The 22,584-nt window shown below is 45.0% G+C and overlaps 1 protein-coding gene across 2 annotated transcripts in view; it reads left to right on the top strand.

The window, feature by feature from the left end:
* Positions 1–597: 597 nt before the first annotated feature.
* EXPH5 (exophilin 5) overlaps positions 598–22,584 on the top strand; it is a 29,048-nt gene continuing 7,061 nt past the window's right edge. Inside the window, exons 1-3 of one of the 2 annotated variants that reach the window (XM_077777458.1) lie at positions 598–701; positions 11,194–11,242; positions 19,331–19,466. In XM_077777458.1, the coding sequence (XP_077633584.1) occupies positions 19,403–19,466 (64 nt within the window). In that variant the 5' untranslated portion in view covers positions 598–701; positions 11,194–11,242; positions 19,331–19,402. Of the gene's footprint in view, positions 702–1,692; positions 1,727–11,193; positions 11,243–19,330; positions 19,467–22,584 lie in introns of those variants that run through there. The other variant, XM_077777459.1, reaches the window with a different exon arrangement.

Consider the following 22,584-nt stretch of genomic DNA (forward strand, 5'->3'; position numbering starts at 1 on the left):
ATTATACACGTATTAGACATATTTGTATTATAGGCATACACACCTATAAACCATATTGTAGCAAATACACACATGAGATAGATTTTTGATGGAAATAAGTACCCTTAAATGGCTTCATTTCCTTTTTCCTTACTTTCTTTGCTTACAAAAAGTGACATGGTATCTATCACTGTGGTTTTAAAGTACTAAAATAAAGATGTCTGAAGGACGGGGCAGTTAAAAGCAATTTGAAAGTTGAAGGAGGTCCCTGACACCTCACCTTGGGCTTCGGACGGATTCACGCAGCTGCTGTGCGTGGAGGGATGTTTTGCAGAACTGTGGTCCACGGTGCGTATTGAAAGACTCCCTGCCCTTTGTGAGGGTTTTCTCTGTTCAGCAGAACCATCAGGGGCACTTCCTCGGGTTTCCATGTGGGGATGCCTGCTCTGTTTTCAGTCTGCAGAGAGAGAGGTGGGAAGCAAGAGCAAAGTCTTAGTTCTCAGAGATATAGTCACCCAGAAATATTGAGTGATGCCACCTTTCTACAATGTTCGTCTAGGTCCCATGGAATCACAAACATCAAGATCTAAAACTACACCCAATCAAAGAAACCCCATGTCTGTTTCTTCTCGGCTGAGCTTCAGATCATCATTTTCTTCCCTGTTCTCCTTCAGAAAATCCAGAAGGGAGACTTCAAAGCTTCAGTCACCGGGACAGAAAGGGTGAGTTAAATTCAGATCCTGTGACAGCTCGTTGGTTATTTGATGCCAGAGGCCAGTAGCCTGTTTGTGTTGAGAATGTTTAATGTTTGTTTAAATTCAGATAGGAACAGAGGAAACGGGTCATGGCTTTTATAGGGACAAAGTCCTTCTGAAACCATGAAACCTGGCTCTTTTGGTATCCAATTTCTAACCAACTGCACACGTCCCAGGTAGTGGCCTTGGTGGATGAGGGGTTAAATGTTGGGAAGAAATCATTGAGAGTTTCTCCCACTGCTTCAAGAGGCTGGTCTATGCCCCGGTCAGGAAGATATCTTTAAATCAAAACCACTGTTTCCTTGGGGATATATGTTTCTGCTTCCACAAAGAGAGATGACATATAAAGTTTTAAGTGAAAGTAAATAAGATGAGCAAAGAGAGCAGAGGAAAATTGTTTTTTGTTGTTTTTTTTTTAACTGAGGGACTAGCAGTATTCAGGACAGCTGCTCTGATGTGGTTACCCAGAATTTAAACTTAAGGCACAGGAAGGGAGGTTTTGGGGAGGGTGGAGGCATAGTTCCAGATCATTCCCAGTGTGAAACTGTGTAAATCAGTTCCTCTTGACTCCTGAGTTGTTAGGTCACTTTGTGAAAAACAAGCAAGGCTTTGCTTACATGCAATTGAGCTGACTGCTAAATATTTTCAGCCTGTCTTCCTGGCTGAGAAGCTTCCCACCCTCTTAAGGTGTTGGCCTCACACGTGATGTGTGCCGTCAAACCATTAGGCAGGGGTGCGTCGCTGCACTCAGTACGAGGTGCCGGAGGTCACTCTCGCTGCAAAACAGCCCGTGGCACGCTGCTGGTGGGCACGGGACGAGGCTCCCAGCCTGCGGGACAGACCCCTGTACCCACCTTCCCTCCCGGATGGATGATCGGATTTTCTCCCCAGCCTGCTTTTGTCTGAGCTGAAATAGTGGAGAGCTGAACAGCATGTAGGTTTCTGTGCAGGGCTCGCCCAGAGCCGCTTGTAAGGACGTGCTCTTCAAACGGGTGAGTGGCTTTTCTTCCAGAGAATGTTTGAAATGCTAGGAATCCTCTCTCATTTGGGGATTTAAAGTATGTCCTTGAAAGGACACACGTTTTACAAGGAGAAAAGAAATATTCCCGGCACGTGGTGTCGCTGGAACTTGTGATGTAATTTGTGTTTTAGGTGATTTTCTCTAAGGCAGAGTTTGTACAGCTCAAGCGTCTCACATCAGGAAACCAGGAAAAGTTGAGGAACCTGTTCACTCTGTGGGCAAGTTATTTCCAAGCTCATATTGCAAGTCACTGCAAAAGTGGATCCAAGGAGACAGAAAATCTAGACTCTTCCATCTGGATATCATGTGTATGTGTATGTTTTATTTTTTTTAATGTTTATTAATTTTTGAGAGAGAGACAGAGAGATAAAGCACGAGTGGGGGAGGGGCAGAGAAAGAGGGAGACACGGAATCTGGAACAGGCTCCAGGCTCTGAGATGTCAGCACAGAGCACAACGCGGGGCTCAAACCCACGAACCGTGAGATCATGACCTGAGCAGAAGTCGGACGCTCAACTGAGTAGGCCACCCAGGTGCCCCGTGTTTGTTTTTTTTCCTAATGTTTATTTAGAGAGAGAGAATAGGGAGGGAAGGGGCAGAGAGAGAGGGGACAGAGGATCCGAAGCAGGCTCCAGGCTCTGGGCAGACAGCAGCGAGCACAATGCGGGACTCGAACCCACAAACCGTGATATCATGACCTGAGCTGAAGTCGGACGCTTAACCTACAGAGCCACTCAGGCAGCCCCATGTTTTTTTGGTTATAGATCAAATTGGAAAAAAAAAAGGAAACTTTTATTTAGCAACTTTCTTGTGAACCAAAATGCCTGGTAGCTTCCTCATAACCATGTGCACTGAAACATAAACATCTGCGTGCAGAAGTGAAACAGATTTTATCCTTTAAGTATTGCTAGTGGAAATAGATATTTATGAATGGTACTAGTACAGATCATGAAGGCTCTACTTTTCGCTCTTGAATTTCAGTAGGTAAACTGTACAAATATGTCCTTTTCATTTTTAAATATATGTGTGAGCTAAACATTTGGATATAAATCCCGAGTGTGTATGTGTGCGGGGGTGTGTGTGTGTGTGTGTGTGTGTGTGTCGCCAGGAGGTGGCTTAATAAGAATATAAATCATGTGTTGTCCACTTTCAGGCACTCTTTACTCTTAAGTAGAACCTGACTTTATTTGGCACTTGTGATCTTTGGAAATACAAAATCAACCTTCCAAATCCATGAATCAGGAGCTCTTGCTTGACTATTACTGCTCAGGCAGCACTGACAAAGGGCCCCGGAAAGCACAGTCATTCCGTGCAAAGTAGGATTCAGGTTTCTACTTGCCGAAGCCATCAAGGCTCGGCCTTGTCATACTTGGTGCTCTGGAGAACAAGTCAGCAAAGCAGTTGAGAGGATCTTTTGCAAATCGCAGAAAGGGAACCAACCCCTCTAGGCAAAATGCAGCCTTCTGCTCAGCCCTGAAAGACTTGAGTATCAGAGAAATTACTTTTCACCTTTAAGCTGTGGTTTAACTGAGAAATGATGCTGGATAATGGATAATTCTCCCAGGAAGAAAATGGATTTGGTCATTTCATCGGGTACTCACTTTAGAAAGGCCCAGTCAGGGGTGCCTGGGTGGCTCAGTCAGTTAAACATCTGACTTTTCATTTTGGCTAGGGTCGTGATCTCATGGTTTCGTGAGTTCAAGCCCCACATTGAGCTCTGTGCCTACAGTGCAGAGCCCCCTTGGAATTCTCTCTCTCTCTCTCTCTCTCTCTCTCTTCCCCTCCCCACTCATGCTCTCTCACTCAAAAATAAATAAATAAACTTTAAAAAAAGAAAGAAAGAAAGGCCCAGCCAGTAGAAGTATATGATATACTGAAGCTTTAATTTTCTATTATCAGTGGTAAAAAGCCTTGGAAACATAGTGACTTAATTAACAAAAAGGCAAAAAGTTTTGCAATTTCTGCTTTAGATAGGACTAGTTTCTCCTCTCAAATCTATGCACTTCCCAAACTATCCCATTATTATTGTTTTAAATTTATTGATATATTTTGAGATACAGAGCTCAAGTGGGGGAAGGGGGGAGAGAGAGAGAGAGAGAGAGAGAGAGGAGAGAGAGAGAATCCCCAGCAGGCTCCACAGTCAGGGCAGAGGCTGATGTGGGGCTCAAACCCACAAACTGTGAGATCAACCTGAGCTGAAATCAGTAGTCAGATGCTTAACCGACTAAGTCACCCAGGCCCTCCTATTCCATTATTATTTTAATCCTCCTTATAAATGACTGAACTGTATCCTATGGGACCCCCTCCCCACCTCTAGGAAAAAGGAAAACTATTTTCCATTCATGTTTTGATTTATTTATTGCTAGCCAATAAATTCAAGAGACGTATACATGTATATTGCATGTATGTTTCCCCCAACATTTCCCTGTGTGTTGTCTTTCCTCCTGTCTTATTATAGGGCATTTAGAGCCTGTGATAGTGCTCAGCGCCCCAGCATGAAATTTCAGTAACCTAGAGCCTCAAAAATTCCTTCTGCGTAGTTCAGCAAGTACCCAATAGCGTACGTCATGAGCTTACAAATGCAGTCTTCCTGGCTGCCAAAGAGCGTCTGTGGTTGCTCATTTCTTACCCCAGACCCCTGTTACTCCAGTGATGCTCTCCGCACCACGAGTGCGTGCTGTGCCTGCCACTCTGTGTCTCATGCTGCCACATAATCCACAGCAAGGTTGTTTCTGCAAGGGGGTCACCTTCGTTCTCAACACTGTGGTTCATTATGGCCATCTTAGGGGTGTGGACTCCCCCCTAAGTCCACTTTATTTATTTACTCCTTTATTCGGTGGTGTCCCAGAACTCAGACACCATGAGAATGCAAGGGAACTAGTTCATACGACTCCTGGGTACCATGTGCAGGTAAACTTCAGAGGGGGCACCCGGGTGGCTCAGTCGGTGAAGCATCCAACTTCCACTCAGGTCATGAGCTCCATGTCAGGCTGTGTGCTGACAGCGTGGAGCCTGCTGGGGTTTCTCTTTCTCCTCTCTCTCTGCTTCTTCCCCATGCACTCTCTCTCTCTCTCTCAAAATAAATAAACTTTAAAAAAATAAATTTAAGGTCACATCTTCCCTTTGAGGATTGTCACAGTGCCTCGCACATGCAAGTACCCGCAGCGCAGTGGAGATTAGAAAGTGGCAGCTACTGTCCAGCCGCGAGCGCCTGCCCATTACACTGTGACTTCAGGAAGATTCTTTTTTACCCCTGGAGATGCAAACAGCTTTGGTGGATCCACCTCGCTGCTCCTCAGACATGCCCAAATTTGCCTGATGCACAGGGTGTACCCAGTTAAGGTGCTCACGCTGCAGCCTCGTGTTATGTAGGCAGGATGTTCAGATGCTGTTTTGGAAAGTTGAAAAGGCAGATGAGGGGTGGTTAAGCGTCCAACTTTGGCTCAGGTCGTGATCTCTCGGTCGTGAGTCTGAGCCCCACGTCAGGCTCTGTGCTGATAGCTCAGCGCCTAGAGCCTGCTTCAGATTCTGTCTCCCTTTCTCTCTGACCTTCCCCTGCTCACGCTTTCTCTGTCTTTCTTTGTCTCTCTCAAAAATAAATTAAAACATTAGAAAACATAAAAATGTACAAAGAAAAGAAAAGAAAAGGCAGATGACACCCTCCCCCCCCCCAGACTTCTGGTTGTTTTCTCTCTCTATCTGTCTGTCTGTCTTTCTATCTATCTATCCATCCATCTATCTATCTATCGAGCCTCTCACTCACTACCAATGCCTGAGTTTGAAGGCACAAAAATCTGACACCTCAGTGGAAAGGAACAGTCAGAGTAAACAAGATCCTTCTTGGGAAATGCTCCCTCAGTGAAGCCAGGTGTGGTCTCCACAGGTAAACGGAAGGGTTGCGATGACGAGGCAGGACACGGGGAGTGGTTTTGGGTTTCATCCTGGGTGGCTCGCCGTTCCCAGGTGATTCGGCCGATCATTATTATAATCTCGTCAACAGTTTAAAAATAATGACAGATCCTCAGATCCCTGGCTCTGAGATCCTGATTCAGAAGGTCTGAAATGGGGCACAGGGAACTTTATTTATTTACTTCTTTTAGATTCTCCAGGGTATTCAGATGCTCCGTCGGGTTTGGAAACCACAGCGGTAGAGCTTCCTGTGCCACTGTGGTAATGAGGGCGGTTGGAATCCCCGAGAAGGGTGTTGTTAGCCCAGGTGACAGTTTCTCTTCTGTTTATCTATGTGGCTTTTATCAAAGTCTTACTCTGGATCAGATACTGCGGTTAGTGCTGGAGATAAAATTGTGACACTAACGCAAAGTCCCTGCCCGGACACCGTCTGTCCAGGAGGGAACAGCAGAAGGCTGCGTGCGGTCGGGTGTGAGGTGCACCACAGGACTCTGGGACATGGAGAACCAGTATGGGCTCCCGTGCTTCCTATGGCAGTTTTCTGGCAGATGACAGCAGGTATCTTGCGGAAGGGATGCGCTGTGGAATTCACACGGGGATACCATCCGGCCTAACTGGTGATAGCCGATACACCGGTGATGATGGTGCAATACGGTGAGTGTGAGGGAGGGTGCAGGGCATTCCTGCCATGAGACTACATAGGAGACGCACTTAACTCCGACTGGAGGACCAGAGGCCTTCCTGGAAAAGGAGAGCCAGTTGTCAAAGGACATTTAGGACTGAGCTAGGTAATTAAGAGTCGGAGGTTGCACCGGGCAGACTGACACAGCCGGGGTGTGGAGACTGGAAAAAGTAGGTACTCATGTAGGTGGCTGAGGTTCAGTGAGCTCGTATAAGGTAAGACCCGTAAGAGATGGAGCGAGAGGTTGGTACAGGCCACAACACAAGGACCAGCAGTGCTAAGGACGCGGAGTGCTAAGACCCTTGGACTTGATCCTATAGACAATGGGAAACCATTACTCACTTTTACTAGTAATGCCATTGCTTCCATAGTTATATGTATTTCACGTATCTAAAGTCACCCACAACACGCTGACCTGGACAAACACTAAAATGTCTTGCTGTATTCAATGCAGGTGTGCAGGTGCACATGTGTATTTTATCCATTGATAGTTGTTAAACAGAGGAATGACATAATCAGATCTTCACTTTAGAAAGATCACTTTAGGGGCACCTGGGTGGCTTAGTCGGTTAAGCGTCCGACTTTCGCTTAGGTCATGATCTCACGGTTCGTGGGTTCGAGCCCCGCGTCGGGCTCTGTGCTGACTGCCAGCTCAGAGCCTGGAGCCTCTTTCGGAGTCTGTGTCTCCCTCTCTCTCTGACCCTCCCCTGCTCACACTGTCTCTCTCTCTCTCTCTCCTAGAAATAAATAAAACATTAAAAATTTTTTTTGAAAAAAAAAAGAAAGATCACTTTAGCTTGGTACTTTCCATTGGGGCCATTTTGCCCCACAAAAGACATTCGGCAATGTCCAAAGCTATATCTGGTTTTTGCAGCTGAAGGGTGAGGACTGTGGGCCTGAACCATGGTGGCAGGCAGTGAGGAGAGCAAAAGGCAGGCAGATTTGTGCACGGATTTAGATTGTGGACTCATGAGAACCCGGTAATTGGATGTGTTGGGTGAAGAAGAAGGAAGAATGGAGATGAACTCTCCTCTCTGACTTAGGAAACTAGTGGTTGATGGTGAAGAAATATAGAAGGAGGAGCAGATATGAGAATAAAAATGAACACATTTGCTGATTTATTCAGGGAAGACTGCTCAAGGAATGCCGCACACGGCACTGGGGAAACAAAGCACACAGCCCTTGGTTTCCAGGCTTTAGTCTTGTGAGGACCGCAAAAAGGAAATAGAGAAACATAAATAACAGTGCTAAGGTGAGGAAGTTCCATGCGCTCTCGGAGCACATACAGAGAGTTTTTTAGATTATGTCTTGAGCCCAGAAAGCTCTTCCAGGGAAAATGACATTTATAAGGATTGTTCAAGGATAAGAGTTATCCAGGCAAATAGGTGGTAGAAAAATGTTTCAGACAACTTCTGTGCAGATGCTCAGAGGTGTGCTCATTCCTTATGGCAGAGGGGTATCCCAAAGGGAGAGATGAGGCTGAAAGTGTATGGGGACTAGATCGTAATGGGCCTTCTGAGTGCGGATAAGAATTTGAACTTTCACCTGGGAGCAAATAGAAATCATTTAAAATGTTAAACAGGGAAGTAGCGTGATGCCCTTTGAACTGATCACTCTGGCTAAAGTGTAGAGAATGGATTGGATTGGAATGAAACTTGGAGGGAGAGGGGCAGGTAAAGGCCTAGAGCAAAAACAAAGCAGATAATAAATGCCTTAACTGGGGTACCATCGGGGGGATGTAAAGGTATGGGTGATTTGAGAGGGGTTTCTGAGTTCGAATCAACAGGATCTGTCGGTTGATTGGATAGGATGGGGTGGTCATGCAGGGAGGGCAAGGAGGGTCTGAATTGCCCGTGGTCATCCAGACGGAGCTCTTCAGTGGCCAGTGCTTAGGGCGTGTTCCATCAGCATTTGGAGGAAGTCACCTGGGGTTCTGGTTTTAAAAAGAATATTCTTTTTGGTTGTTTTTGCTTTTGAGAGAGAATGAGCAGGGGAGGGGCAGAAGGAGAGAGAGAAAGAACGAATCCCAAGCAGGCTCCATGCTCAGCACAGAGCCCAACGTGGTGCTCGATCTCATGATCCTGGGATCATGACCAAAGTTGAAATCAAGAGTCAGATGCTTAACCAGCTGAGACACCCAGGTGCCCTTTTAAAAAGAATATTCTTGGGGCGCCTGGGTGGCTTAGTTGGTTAAGCGTCNCTCTAATGTCCTGAGTGAGAATTTCTGAGTGGTATCTGCAAAGGTATAGAGACAAGAGAAGAGTTTATGGAAGTGAAATAAATTCGGTAAGTCTAGCGTACAGGTACCTGCAGATGAGTGGAGTGTGGGCTTGACAGGTGAGGGGCGGCCTGGGAGGCTCATCAGATCAAAGAGCCTTGCATCAAGTGAAGATTTTGGATAATACCTTGTGAGATGTTAAGCAGAGGATTGATACGATCGCATTTGGATTTTAGACAGATCTCTATGAGTGGTAGGAAGGATGGAGAGGAGTCCAAGAGAGAAATTATAGGAGTTTACTCGGCAGAATGGGTGAGCTGAGACGTGGGGTTGGATGTGAGAGATCTTCAAGATGTGGCATCCATAGGGCTTGAGAGCAAATGCAGAAGAGGAGGTAGCCCTGTGTCCTGCGACGTCACTGGCCGGCGGACTTCCACCAGCCTCGCGTCTGGGACCCACCGCCGCTTTTATTTGCTGCGCAAGTGAAAGCTGTTCACATCAGAAACATAAATTCACTTTTAGGAGGGTCTGGGAGTGGGTGCGGAGACTCTGTGGATCCAAGCCACCTGAGTCCTGGGCCGGCAAGTCCACCAAGGCACCCACACGCGGCCTGGCACAACATCACGGGCACCCCCACCCCACCCTGCGCATGGCTCACCCTCACCCTCCGTGCTCTCCCTCCCAGCGGCGCTCCTGTCATCCTGCGGGTCACATCGTCCTCCCTCCCGGCCCCCCCTTGGGGGCCAATCCCTGCCCTGGCTGCTGGCATGTAGATTCAGGGCCTGGTGAGCTGCGTGGGCGCCCTGTGAGCTCTGGAAGGAGCCTTCGCAATCTGGTATGTTCTCCTGGCTCTGGCAAATTGAATTACCTGCCAGTTCCCAAGCGGCCTGGCTCTTTCCCATCTCTGAGCTCTTGCCCCTGCTGTTTTCTACCTTCCTACCAGGCCAACTGCCACCTTCTTCCTGCTGCCTTCCCTGCTCACCCCCAGCAAAGTGCTCACCCGCCCTCTGCGTTTTCAGGGCATTGGACTTACATCACCCTAATGTTCTCATCACTTCTTGGCGTGTATTTCTGCTCTTTATGTGTCTACTCTTTCCTACTGTGGACGCTCTCGGAGAACAGGGTCCCTGTCTCAGTCCTATTCGTTTCCTGAAAACCATGGGCAGGAAGGAGGCATGCAGGCTCGGTGTGGCTGTAGGGAAAGGAAGAATAAAAATAAAAGCAAGATTTAAGTTCTAGATATTAGTTTAGACCTGGTGTTTCAGAGTAATATGAAACACAGTCCATAATATTCATGTCAATTTCTGTTTGAAATTTGAGCTAATCTGGGGCACTCAGGTGGCTCAGTCAGTTGAGCGTCCGACTTTGGCTCAGGTCATGGTCTTGAGGTTGGGTTCACACCCAACTATGGGGAACCCCAAAGCAGCTAGGAGTTCAAATAAAAAAGGGGCGCCCCGGTGGCTCAGTCAGTTGAGCGTCTGACTTTGGCTCAGGTCATGATCTCATAGTTCATGGGATAGAGCCCCACATCAGGCTCTGTGCTGGTAGCTAGCTCAAAGCCTGGAGCCTATTTCGGATTCTGTGTCTCCCTGTCTCTCTGACCCTCCCCTGCTCATACTGTCTCTCTCTCAGAAATTCAAAAAAAAAAACAAAGAAAAGAAAACTGCATCTTGCCAGTTTTGACTGATCTGACCAAAATCCCAGTTTGTTTGCTAAATTCTTGGTTCCCTTTGCTGTTCTCTTGGGGAAGGAGAGGACCTCATTTTGTACAGAGCAGTGAACCATTGTCGTTTATTAAACCTTGAGCTGTAATTCAGGCAGAGCAGCCCTTGGCATAGGACTGTGGATCCAAAAGATTAAAATCTGTCTCACTTTGGGACCCATGTCTTGTCAATTTTTCACCTACTGAATTGGAGAGAAGCAACATAAACAGTAAGAGCATCATTGTTCTCCAAGATGGTTTCATAGTAAATAAGGCATCTTTATAAAAATAAACATCCAGAAGCCATCTTTACAGGGCTTGCTATTTAAAAATTTCCTTGTGAATTGTTCGGTCTGGCCCTGACCTAATCTCTCTTTAAAATAAAAACGTACAGAAATCTATTTCCCATTTGCAAGAAGAGTCCGTGTGCCTCACTCGTTAAGAAGGACTGCTCAGGATTTAACGAGCCTGTGGCCAGCTCTGAGCTCATCACTAACTATGTACATTGGGCAATGTCTTCTAACTTCTCTGTAAAATGACAGCACTCTTGTAGCATCCCCTTCACAAGAGTGATGCATTTACATGAGGTAACATGTGCACAGAGCACAAGAACACTGACATACAGTAAGCCCTCAACGCATGTAACTATTTTTGTTATTATGTCTTGACGCTGTGTTCAAATCCAAGTCCACCGTGAGGTCATTTCTTCTTGGCTAACCTGACATACGAAGATGTAAAACGTTGAGCCTAAATGGTCACGGGAAAAGATTTCTGAAATTTATTCAACAGTGCACTAACCACGAAATGTCTTCCTATGGGACTTTAGAAAAGAATCTTCTCCAGATAACAGAGCACACGCACTATTGACTTTCCTCCTGGTGAGAGTTAGGCACTTCTTCAAAGAAATTATTTCAAATTCTTTCCACAGATATGACAGCCATGCAGGGCCTTCCGTGTCTGTGAGGCGAACGAGTACGGTGAGTAACCAGAAACTAAACGCTATGCTCGGGAATTCAGCCTTCATGAGATCCCTGGTTGGCTACCTCCGTAAAGAGGCTTCTCCTTGACTCCGTTTTAAATTTACCATAGAAGTCTTAGATTTCTCCTAGAGAGTTTAAAGTTTCCCAACTGCAGTTGGTTTCCAGTTGGCTCTGCTACTGAAATACTCAAACAGCGGGCTCTGCTGGGAAGGAGTGAGGCCATCATGTGCCACTCAGCCCCTTGGTGGCCCTCTGATAGTCTCCCTCGGGTCGCCCCTGCACATCCCTAAAGCACTGGGCAGAGCCAGACATGGGAGGCGTCCGCTGCCCCTCTTACAACATCATTTGTGTTCAGAGTGGAAGCCGAGGACTGGCAGGATGCCCTTGGCTGGAACAAGGTGCCGTGGAGGGACTGACCCAACATAACCCTCCACCAAGGGCTTAGACTTCGGTTTATCTGTTCACATGCTTACAAGATTGAGAAGCTGTAAGTCTTTTGTGTCTGGCTTTTTCATGGTCTTGACTTTTGATCTTCACATGCCTCAGTCTTGCTGTGTGACTCATGTGTTTGGGAGATGAAAGAGAATCTTTTGGAAAGGACTTAAGGATGCAGGAGGAAGGTAGAGGCTTTTTTCCATTTATTGTGGCCCTGGTGCCAATACCTACCTTTCTCTCTCTCCCTGCCCCCCGTCTTTTTTGTTTTTTCTTCACAAAAAGCATGGTAGAATTCTAGTGAGGAGTACATACAAACAGAAGTTCTTTATTTCAGAGACAAAAGAGAGTCCCCTTTCTTCTTCAGCCTAATCTACCTCTTTCTGACCAACGCTGAACCCTAGCTTCTCTACGTGCTTGAGCCCCAACCAGGATATGAGTACCAATAACTACTTCACTCTCTTGGAGAAACTGCCATCATCCAGGCACTTGACAGAGATCATTTCACTTGATCCCCAGAGGAAATCTGTAAAGTATGCCATTATTACCCCCCTTTGAATGATGAAGAAACTGAGGTTCAGAGAACTTGAAGATCATGTTCAAGGTCACTGGTGAATGGTAGAGTTGAGATTAGAAAATCTGGGTTTCTGGGACTCCACAGCCAGAGGTCAGTAATGCCTGCAGCTCTGTCAGCCCAGAAGCACCACCTGTTTCTGAGCCCGGGGTTGCTCACCACCAGCAGACTCTCCTTTTACTGAGCAGGGACCGAGGGGTCACATCTCCAGCCCGGCCCTAGCAGGCTTCTGTGCTCCCGCTTGTCCTTGGAGAAGTACTCAGGGCCAACCTCCCTCACCATTCAAGAGTGCTGGGGTCTGAAGTAGATGAGGGATCAAAAAGAATGGCAAATGCAAACCGTAAGAGTCTTTTAACGATATCTCACGGGAATATACCCCCCAAACCAGGAGCACACTATACACTGCATGTTAGCCAACTTGACAGTAAATTATATTAAAAAAAAAAAAAAAAAAGGATTGCAAATGCCTGGATGTTTAAAATAGTAGAGCTAATTTGGAATTCTCAGGATATGAAAATCCAGTCTGAGGATTAATAGGTTATCTTTTGCTGGCCCTCCTGATTGCCACTTGCATTTAACCATTTCACTACTCAAAAACGTGTCCTTCTAAAAGGTAAGACTTAGGATTGGTAAGAAATGAAACTCAAGCCAGTGATTGTTGACTCCCATTAATAACTTTTATAAAAATTCAGAGAGAGAGGGGCACCTGGGTGGCTTGGTTCATTGAGTGTCTGACTTCAGCTCAGGTCATGATCTCGTGGTTTGTGAGTCCAAGCCCTGCGTCGGGCTCTGTGCTGATATCTCAGAGTCTGGAGCCTGCTTCAGGTTCTGTGTCTCCCTCTCTCCGCCCCACCCCTGCTCATACTTCATCTCTGTCTCTCAAAATTAAAGGTTAAAAAAATAAAATAAAATAAGGGCAGCTGGGTGGCTCAGTCACTTGAACATCTGACTTCAGGTCAGGTCATAATCTCATGGTTCTTGGGTTCAAGCACTGCATTGGGCTCTGTGCTGACAGCTCAGAGCCTGGAACCTACATCAGATTCTGTGTCTCCCTCTCTCTCTGCCCCTCCCCCATTTCCCCTCTGTCTCTCGAAAATAAATAAAATGCTTAAAAGAAAAGTGACAGAGAGAAAATAATGAAACTGTCTAAGCAAAGGTTTTGTGTGACATGTAGATTTCCATTATTTATTCATGGAAATCTTATATCCTTCACCAGCAAACAGCTGGAAGTTGGCCTTTGCTGCTGAGGCCATTGCTACTTGATCTTGCCAAGATCTGAGGTAATGAATTTCCCTTCACTTGGTTAGCAGCCTGCCAGGAATGGTACAAAGGGGATTCTGGTAGTTAATACGAGATTAGTCTGCATCGTTAGATGACCTTCCACTCAAAGAGAAGAAAGCTTCTATTTAAAAAAAAAATTTTTTTTAATGTTTATTTATTTGTGTGTGAGAGAAAGAGAGAGCAGAGGAGGGGCAGAGAGAGAGGGAGACAGAATCCCAAGCAGGGTCCGGGCTGTCACCACAGAGCCTGATACAGGGCTTGAACCCATGAACCGCGAGATCATGACCTGAGCCAAAACCAAGAGTCGGACGCTTAACTGACTGAGCCATGTAGGTGCCGCAGAATACTGCTATTTAAACATTTTCTTCAGCTTAACAGCAGCCAAGGTTTTCAGAAAATGGGATTTTCAGAAGTTAGAGGGAAGGTTCGAGATTTGTACTCAGTTTCTCCCAGCCTCAGCACGACTGACATTTTGAGCTGCTGCTGTTCTCTGTTGTGGGACCGTCCTGTGTTCATATTCACAGGACGTGTAGCAGCTTCCCTGGCCTCTACCTTCTAGATGCCGAGAGTTCTCCACTCAACTGTGACAATCCAAAGCATCTCCAAAAAATGCCAATGTTCTTTGTGGGGCAGATTGCTCCCAGTGGGAGCCATCTCCTTACGGGTGAGGAAACTGGGGCCAAAGTGGTCACCATTTCTGAGACCAAAGACAGAGACAGATAGCCTTAGCTACTTGATCACTCCTCATGTCTGAACAATTTTGGCTGGGCCTGATGGTAGGTGATATGCCAGTCCTACACCCCCCATGACACACTGCCCGCATACTCAGCACACGGGCCGGCGCGGGCTTCCCGAGGCTGGGACTGTGTCTGCGTTCCCGTCTCTCCCCATTGCTGGGCACAGTCTGAGCCCTTAAACACTGAAATAAGAAACGAACGAGTGCTTTTAAGCTGCAGGTGCATTGGTGGATTTGACCTTTGTGGGATAACAGACACAGAACAAATTCAGGAACACCCTGAAAAATTAATCTGTTGGCTTTGCCAAGGCATTCAATACTATCAGTGAGCTCAGGCTTCAGCTCCAACAGCTGCTATACAGGTTTGGCTGCCCCAGGAAGTTCTCAGATAGTCTCAGGTGACTCTGTGACAGAAGGTCTGTTTGTCTCATCGTGTCAGAATTGCAGGCAATATCAGTAGAGTGAATCGGGGTGAGTAAAAGGCTTCATTTTGCTCAGCCTTTTTTGTGGACCGCGTTTGAGAATGTAACTGACATCCTAAAAGCCAGCATTTTCAGACTCTGGTTTCTAATTCTTTGAAACACTTTTCTAATTCGTTACACGGTAAGCATCAGCAGGAATTCTCCAGGAAATCCTCCATAACCACAGGAAAATAGTGATGGCTGACAATGAGGACTCACTAGGCTCTGGCCACCGTTAGAAAGTGTTGTATGGCGATTAATTCATAATCTTCAGCAGCACCCAGTAAGCTGGGGGGAGGGGCGCTGCTACTATCATCATTCTTCTTCTTTCTTCATTTTACCAAGAAAGAAATGAAGGTACAGAAAGGTTAAGTAGCTTGTCCAAAGTGATATCACTGTTAAGGGGCAGAAGTAGGGTTTGGATGTGTGGAACTCCTGCGTCTGACCATTATGCTTTCTTCCCTTAGTTCTCCTTTTCCAAGTCCTCATATTGTAAATACTTGGTGTCTCGATTTTTGTAATCTTTACTAGAAATCTCGTTTGTGTAATTTCCTACCTTCGTCTCCTAGAAATCAACCCCTAACTGCATGTGCATGGAGGGCATGGAATGCTTAAAGCAAGGTTTTTATCCACAGAGTTTACCATCTAAATGAGGATCGTGTACATGAGTAAAATACCAGTAAACAACAACATAATGGAAAGGACAGGGTTAGGGATCAGATCACATGAGTGTGAATAGCCAGTGCTACCATTTATTATTCACATGACTTAAATAGGGCACTTATCCAAGACTCCGTTTTTTCATCTGCAGAATGGGAACGATAATCCCTACCTAACTTGCAAATTTTGTTCTAAGGATCTGATGAGAGAGGGTATTTTGAAAGTATATTGAAAACGGAATAAATGGGTTATTTTGCTCAAATGTTAGATAGTTGGTATCAAGTGACTGTTGAATGGGGTTGAGAAGTTCAGAAGCAGGTAAAGGTATGGTAGGAAGAGAGGTGTTGGAAATCCGCTCAGTAAATATTAGCGAGTCACTTACACATGGATGGTATGCTGGGTGCTCAGGATACGGAAGAGAATACTAGTTATTGTACAAGTTCATCCACTTACAGGGTCCTAATCCATTTGTCTTCAAATGCTTGGTTTCCAGGACCAGGGCGGGGACTGAAATGTGTGGTAGGCAGGAAGGAGAGAGGTCTAATGATAGAGTCAAAGTGGAAAGAAGGTAGACGCTTCAGTAGGACATCATGGGTATAATAATATGCACCATAATAGGTTTGTACCATAATAGGTATAAAAACACTATGGTAACGAATTCTTCCCAGGGAGAGAGCTCACAGAGACAGTGATAGATGAGCTGGACACCGAAGGATGCAGTGCCATTTTCTAAGAGAAGAGGGGAGAGGGCAGAGATCAGGAGCAGAGACGTGAAGGTCTAGGATGAAGGGCACAGCATTTTAGAGAACTGTGTGTAGTGAGCTTGGAGTACAGGGCCCTTGAAGACCGTAGGGGAGGAATGGCTGAAATTCAAGGTTGGAATAGCATTTCAACCCGATTTTGCTGCGGGGTTGTTTTCAACCTCCTCCTTTAGGCTAGAATGGGAAATAGGCTTTGTCTTTTATGGCAACTCCATGGCACGGAACGTGGTTTTGAGAAGGATTCCAAGATGGAGTCCTGACCGAGAACCCATGCTCTGGGCCGCAAAGAGATTTATCTCCATTGTAGGTGGGAGGAAACTTCTCCCCAGCGCCTCTCAGACCTGTGTTTGGCCTCGAGGGTGCTTCCAGATAGGATGTAGGGCGCTAATAAACTAAGAAAACAGTAAAGACATGTGACTGAGCTTGGGCTCTTGACTCTCACAGACTGGGAAGAAATCCTTCCCTCCACAAGTGTGACCTGAAGCAAATGACCTGACCTCTTGAAATCTCATTTTTCGCAAATGAAGCAACTTCATAGGGTCATTAAAGTAATGAAATAAGGTAATCTGTAAAGACCGCAAAGCACATTGCCTAGAATATTCAGCTGCTAATAATAATAATAATAATAATTAATAATGATACTAACTACTCACATATAGCTCAAATAAAAGGAATACAGTAATAGTATTCAATCCTCTCTATGTTTGGTATCTACCATAGACTAGTATGACTTCTTTTATTTACATGAGAGAGAGAAAGATAGAAAGCAAGCATCAGAATCTTAAGCAGTCTCCATGCTCAGTGCAGAGCCTGAAGTGGGCTTGAACCCACGGCCCTGGGATCATGACCTGAGCCAAAATCAAGAGTCGAGCTCAATCAACTGAGCCACCCAGGCAACCCCAGGAGTGACTTTTTTAACTGCTTTGTCACTGGAAAAAAAACATGCTTGCAGAGTTCAAATTGATCGTGATCTCTCTGTATTTTCTCTTAGTCATATAATTTGTACCTCTATGTGGAGGAAGCATCCATAATATGTTGGACGAGTAATGTTGGTTTTAAAGCAGGGGATTTGGGCAGATGTATGACCAAAGGAAGTTATATTCAGGGTCTCTAAGAGGTAATAATGTGTCCCATCTTAGAGAAGTTCATCTCTTCACCTGAGCCCTCAGTCTAAGTATTTTGCACTTAAGTATGAATTTTCATTATAAAAGCATATGATCCATGAGGCCAAAAGGAATGTATTCTGGTCTATATAGAGGAAATCTGGAGTTTGTTTGGGTGTTAAAAATGGTTAAGAGACACTGATGCCTGCTATTCTCTTAATCAAATGCATGTAGTCCACACAAATGATTGGTTTCTGGTTTTATTACCTACAAATGGTATCTTACTGTAGTTATGCTTTGCCTTTAATATTTGTTTACCCCTGGGGGCGCCTGGGTGGCTTAGTCGGTTAAGCGTCCGACTTTCGCTTAGGTCATGATCTCGCAGTTCGTGGGTTCGAGCCCCGCGTCGGGCTCTGTGCTGACTGCCGGCTCAGAGCCTGGAGCCTGTTTCAGTCTGTGACTCCCTCTCTCTCTGACCCTCCCCTGCTCACGCTGTCTCTCTCTCTCTCTCTCTCCTAGAAATAAAAAAAAAAAAAATTAAAAAAATATTTGTTTACCCCTGAATTTTATATTAGTGTGTTAATTATATCCAATGATCTATATCCTAAGTTATCACAGGATTGTTTTTCTCTTATTCGTAAATCCTTGTGTGTATTCCATTACACACAGAACTTAAAACTACTAGTCATTAAAATTTGGGCAGGGCTCCTGCAAGAAATAATGACCTCGATCTTGAGAAGGAAAGTAGCAGGAGTAAAACTACGGGATTGTGAGGAATGTGGAAATCAAGAGAACCTGGCGTTTGGAATCAGACAGACCTGTGATAGAGAAGTGAAAATGCTGGAGCTTTGGAAAAGTTAGAAATTGGTCTTGGGCATTCAAAGGAAATAAAGCGTAAGGGCCAACACCAAATGGAAAGAGAAAACTTGGGGGGAAGAGGTACCCAAGAGGCAAGGACTGAGGAGCAGCGTGAGCTGACAACAGTCGCTGAACGGAAAGTGCTAGCCTTGTGCAGGGACAGCTGCAGGAGTTAGAGTCCTCAGCGACAGAGCTGGTATCACAGAGGAAACGCAAACGGCGTTTTGGCAAAAGAAAGTGAAGCTATGGGAGTGGATAATCCCCCAAAGTCATGGAGGCGAATTAAGCTTGCAAGTAGGGTGGTGATGGGTTTGAAGAAATCAAGATGGGGCACCTGGGGGGCTCAGTTGGTTGAACGTCCGACTTTGGCTCAGGTCATGATCTCATGGTTTGTGAGTTCGAGCCCCGTGTCAGGCTCTGTGCTGACAGCTCAGAACGTGGAGCCTGCTTCACATTCTATGTTTCCCTCTCTCTCTGCCCCTACCCCACTCTCTCTCTCTCTCTCTCTCAAATAAAGAAAAATTAAAACAATGAAAATATGTTAAGATAAAAAGTTGCTGTAAAGAAAGGAAAACGACATTAGCCCTATATCATCCTCCTAAGCCCAGTAAAACTAGCAGTGGTGTTTCAAAAAAACCAACCATTTTTAAGGTCATACTTTTTAGCACCTTTGATTCAGGGAGCACCGTTAATCAGCTCCTATGTCTGTCTAGGAAGTTCTACCATTCTGCATGAACTCTCTGGATAGAGATACTTTTTGTTTTCATCTAAATGCAAGTTCACAAACCTTAAGGTCCACTACAGGCTTCAGCTAGCCAGCTCTTGACAGCCCCGAGGATGGTGTTAAATCTAAAATTCCAGCCACTGGGGCCATGAAGACCACACTCCCAAATCAAGAGAGGTCAATTTCTTTCCTGTTTTCTAGAAACCTCCCTAAGATTTGTGTGGGGCTGTACAAGTTTGTAGGAGTATTTGGCAGAGAGAAACTCAAGATTTTGCTTGAAGACTCATCCTAAAAACCATTAGTGTAGATATAGAGAAGTGTGTGATCACTTGCAAATGACAGAAATAATGAAACGTTGTGCATTGAGAAAGAAGTGTTAGAAAAATTGATGTGTGGTCCTTAGACTTTAAGGTTTGGGCAATTTTTGTGGGGACACATGAGTATTCTGGTAGAGAAGGTGCAGAAATAATCTTGCATTTTCTGTTTTAAAATTAGCAGGCAAAATTATACAGCTCACCTCTGGAAAATCAACCCGTTGACAGCGTCTTTGTCCCGGGGCCAGCAGGCATGAGAGAGGGAAGTGGTATGCCTCCCTGGGATGCTTCGCTGCTGGAAAATGAGTTTTTCCAAGGTAAGTCTGTGCATTAACCTGCCTTTGGGACTCCCTGTGTGAAAGCACATCATGATTACAGTTTGTGTTAAGGTGCTCAAAACATATCATACCCTATACTTAATTTCTGAAATCTTTTTATTTGCCTTATCTGAAGAGGAGGCCATTCTGCTCTTTATTGTATTTTTTTAATGTTTACTTATTTATCTTTGAGAGACGGAGTGAGAGTAGGGGAGGAGCAGAGAGAGAGAGAGGGGGAGGGAGAGAGAGAATCCCAAGCAGGCTGCATGCTGTCAGAACAGAGCCCACTGTGGGGCTTGGTCTCACGAACTGTGGCTTTGTGACCTGAGCTGAAATCAAGAGTGAAATATGCAACCGACTGAGCCACCCAGGTGCCCCTGTTACATGCTATTAACACAAATATTAAAGAATCTTATACTTAAATATAATCTAAGCAAATAGGCTCAGACCAAGGCTGATAAATCTGTAGAAAGAGAATAATGTTTAATATGAAGCTCAGGTAAAAGGAAATGCCTTTTTAGGAAATATGTCTATAAAGTTTACCGTTCCTAAATAGACTTTTATTGTTCCCAATCAGTACCTAAATGCACAGTGATAAAATCGAATTGTTGTTGGAAAATTAACCTTGTACAACAGACGACAGTAGACTGAAACAGATTCCAAAGACAGAGAGAGACAGAGCATGAGCAGGGGAGGGTCAGAGAGAGAGGGAGACACAGAATCCGAAGCAGCTCCAGGCTCTGAGCTGTCAGCACAGAGCCTGATGCAGGGCTTGAACTCATGAACCGTGAGATCATGACCTGAGCCAAAGTGGGGCACTTCACCCACTGAGCCGCCCAGGTGCCCCAAGCATAGGTCCTCCTTACATAAGTTACTCTGTATCATCATAAGAAACTCTGAAGTCATTTTCCAGCTTCAGCCCCAGGAACTAAATCCGGTTTGCACAGGCACGGACCTTCCCTGGGCGCTGTAGTTGGGACACAGGTCGGGCGGTCGGGGAGAGACGTCCCCAGATGGTTCCTAGCAGAGAACCTGCTTCAGAGAAAAGAAGCCCAGAGGAAAATCTCTGTTTGAAAACAAAGCTTTTGCTAGTGCAGGAGAGCTACCGTTTACGAAATGAAAAAAAAATGATTTGTCCTCTCTGCAAATGAAGAGGAAACACAGAACAGATTTTTTTTTTTTTTAATCTCAAGAGTAATGAATAAAACAGCATTGTTAACCTGGGATTCTAAGTGACTGAACAATTTAGAATCTTTCTCTGGGGATGTTAAGAGGTGTTATATCTGGGGCGGATTCCAGGTGATTTTACCTCTTTTGTTATACTTGCCTGTATTTTCTATGTAGGCAGCAAAAGACTTTAAGGAAAATAAACCCCCACAAATAGCTTGAAAGAGAGAACAGAAATCAAAGAGATTTTATTATAATTTGTTTTAAAGACAGATTTTTTTTAGTCACTCAGCAGTTTTGTTTTATTTTTGCCACGCCTTACACTTTGGCACTGCTTGATTTTTGTGTGTGTGGATATATGGAATTATTTCAGAGACTGGAGATAAATATTTTGTTCTTCATTTTTTTTTCCCTTCAGGGTGATTCCCCGAAGAATTCCTTAGTTACAGATCTTTAATTCTCAAGATGAGTTCTTCTGCTGGCTGTGCATGTTAAATAGCACCAGCGTACAAATAAAACAGGGCGGGGGATGCCCAGAGCATCAGAAATCTCTTCAGCACTTGCCCCAACATAGTTGACATGTCCACAGATACATCCCACATATGTTCACAAATACTGACTCTGTCATTGAAGAGTTAAACTCAAATTTTTTAAATGATTATTTTTTTACTTTTTTTGGGGGGGAGGGGCAAAGGGAGAGAGGACACAGAATCCAAAGCAGGCTTCAGGCTCCGAGCTGTCAGCACAGAGCCCGACGTGGGGCTCGAACCCACAAACCGTGAGATCATGACCTGAGCCGAAGTCGGACACTTAACCGACTGAGCCACCCAGGCGCCCCAAAATCAAAATTTTTAATGACAAATAATCGTAAATAACCAAGGAGAGAATGTATCATTTTATGTAACCCAGGAGGAAAGGTAGGACTTCTTCCGCAACCTAAATAATCCTATAATTTATTTCTCAGGCAACTTTTGATCCTCATTAATGAACATTTCTTCAATAAACACATAATCTGCTTGTTTGTGTTTATTGGAATATGAATAGGGTAAAATATTTCCACCAGAGGATGGCCCTTAGGGAATCTTGAGACCTTAAAAAAAATTATGGTTCTATTTAAATTCTGACAGGCTTTTATTGAGGAAAAGAGGTCAAATATAATTAAATAAACACCATTCAAAGACACAGAGGCTGTGGTCCTAGTAAGCATGATCTTGGGGTCTCAGATTCCCCTAGGTCCTCCGTATTATGCGGAGGTCACTGGGCTCTGACATGGACACCGCCCTCTGACCTTGCCATTGAGAGAAAAGTAAACGTTGTTTAATAGCAGTGACTTCAAATCCTTGTAGCATTAGGAGCTTATAGTGAAGTCATCTTTATAATTCATTAAAAGGAAAAATGAGGGGCGCCTGGGTGGCTTAGTCGGTTAAGCGTCCGACTTTCACTTAGGTCATGATCTCGCGGTTCGTGGGTTCGAGCCCCGCGTCGGGCTCTGTGCTGACTGCCAGCTCAGAGCCTGGAGCCTGTTTCAGAGTCTGTGACTCCCTCTCTCTCTGACCCCCACCCTGCTCACGCTATCTCGCACTCTCTCTCTCCTAGAAATAAATAAAACATTAAAAAATTTAAAAAAAAAAAAAGGAAAAATGAAAAGTGAGCTGTTATGACATAGGTGCTACTCTGTGCAGACTCAGGAGACCGAAGTCCTGGATCCTCTTCCTAGCTGTGTGTCCCCAACACCTGAATCTGTTCATGCCTCAGTTTCCTCATTTATAAAATAAGAATAGTAATAGTACCAATCTTAGAAGGTCATATGAGGCTATAATGAATTAATAAATTAAGTGCTTAGAACTGGGTCTGACATATAGAAAGTACGATATTATAGGGGTGATAACTGCTCTTAATTTTTCCAGGAAAAAACAATCTACCATGAGCATTGATACATTTAGAGTTGTAG

The sequence above is a fragment of the Crocuta crocuta genome, unplaced genomic scaffold (genome assembly GCF_008692635.1).
Source record: "Crocuta crocuta isolate KB4526 unplaced genomic scaffold, BGI_CrCroc_1.0 scaffold278, whole genome shotgun sequence".
NCBI lineage: Eukaryota > Metazoa > Chordata > Mammalia > Carnivora > Hyaenidae > Crocuta > Crocuta crocuta.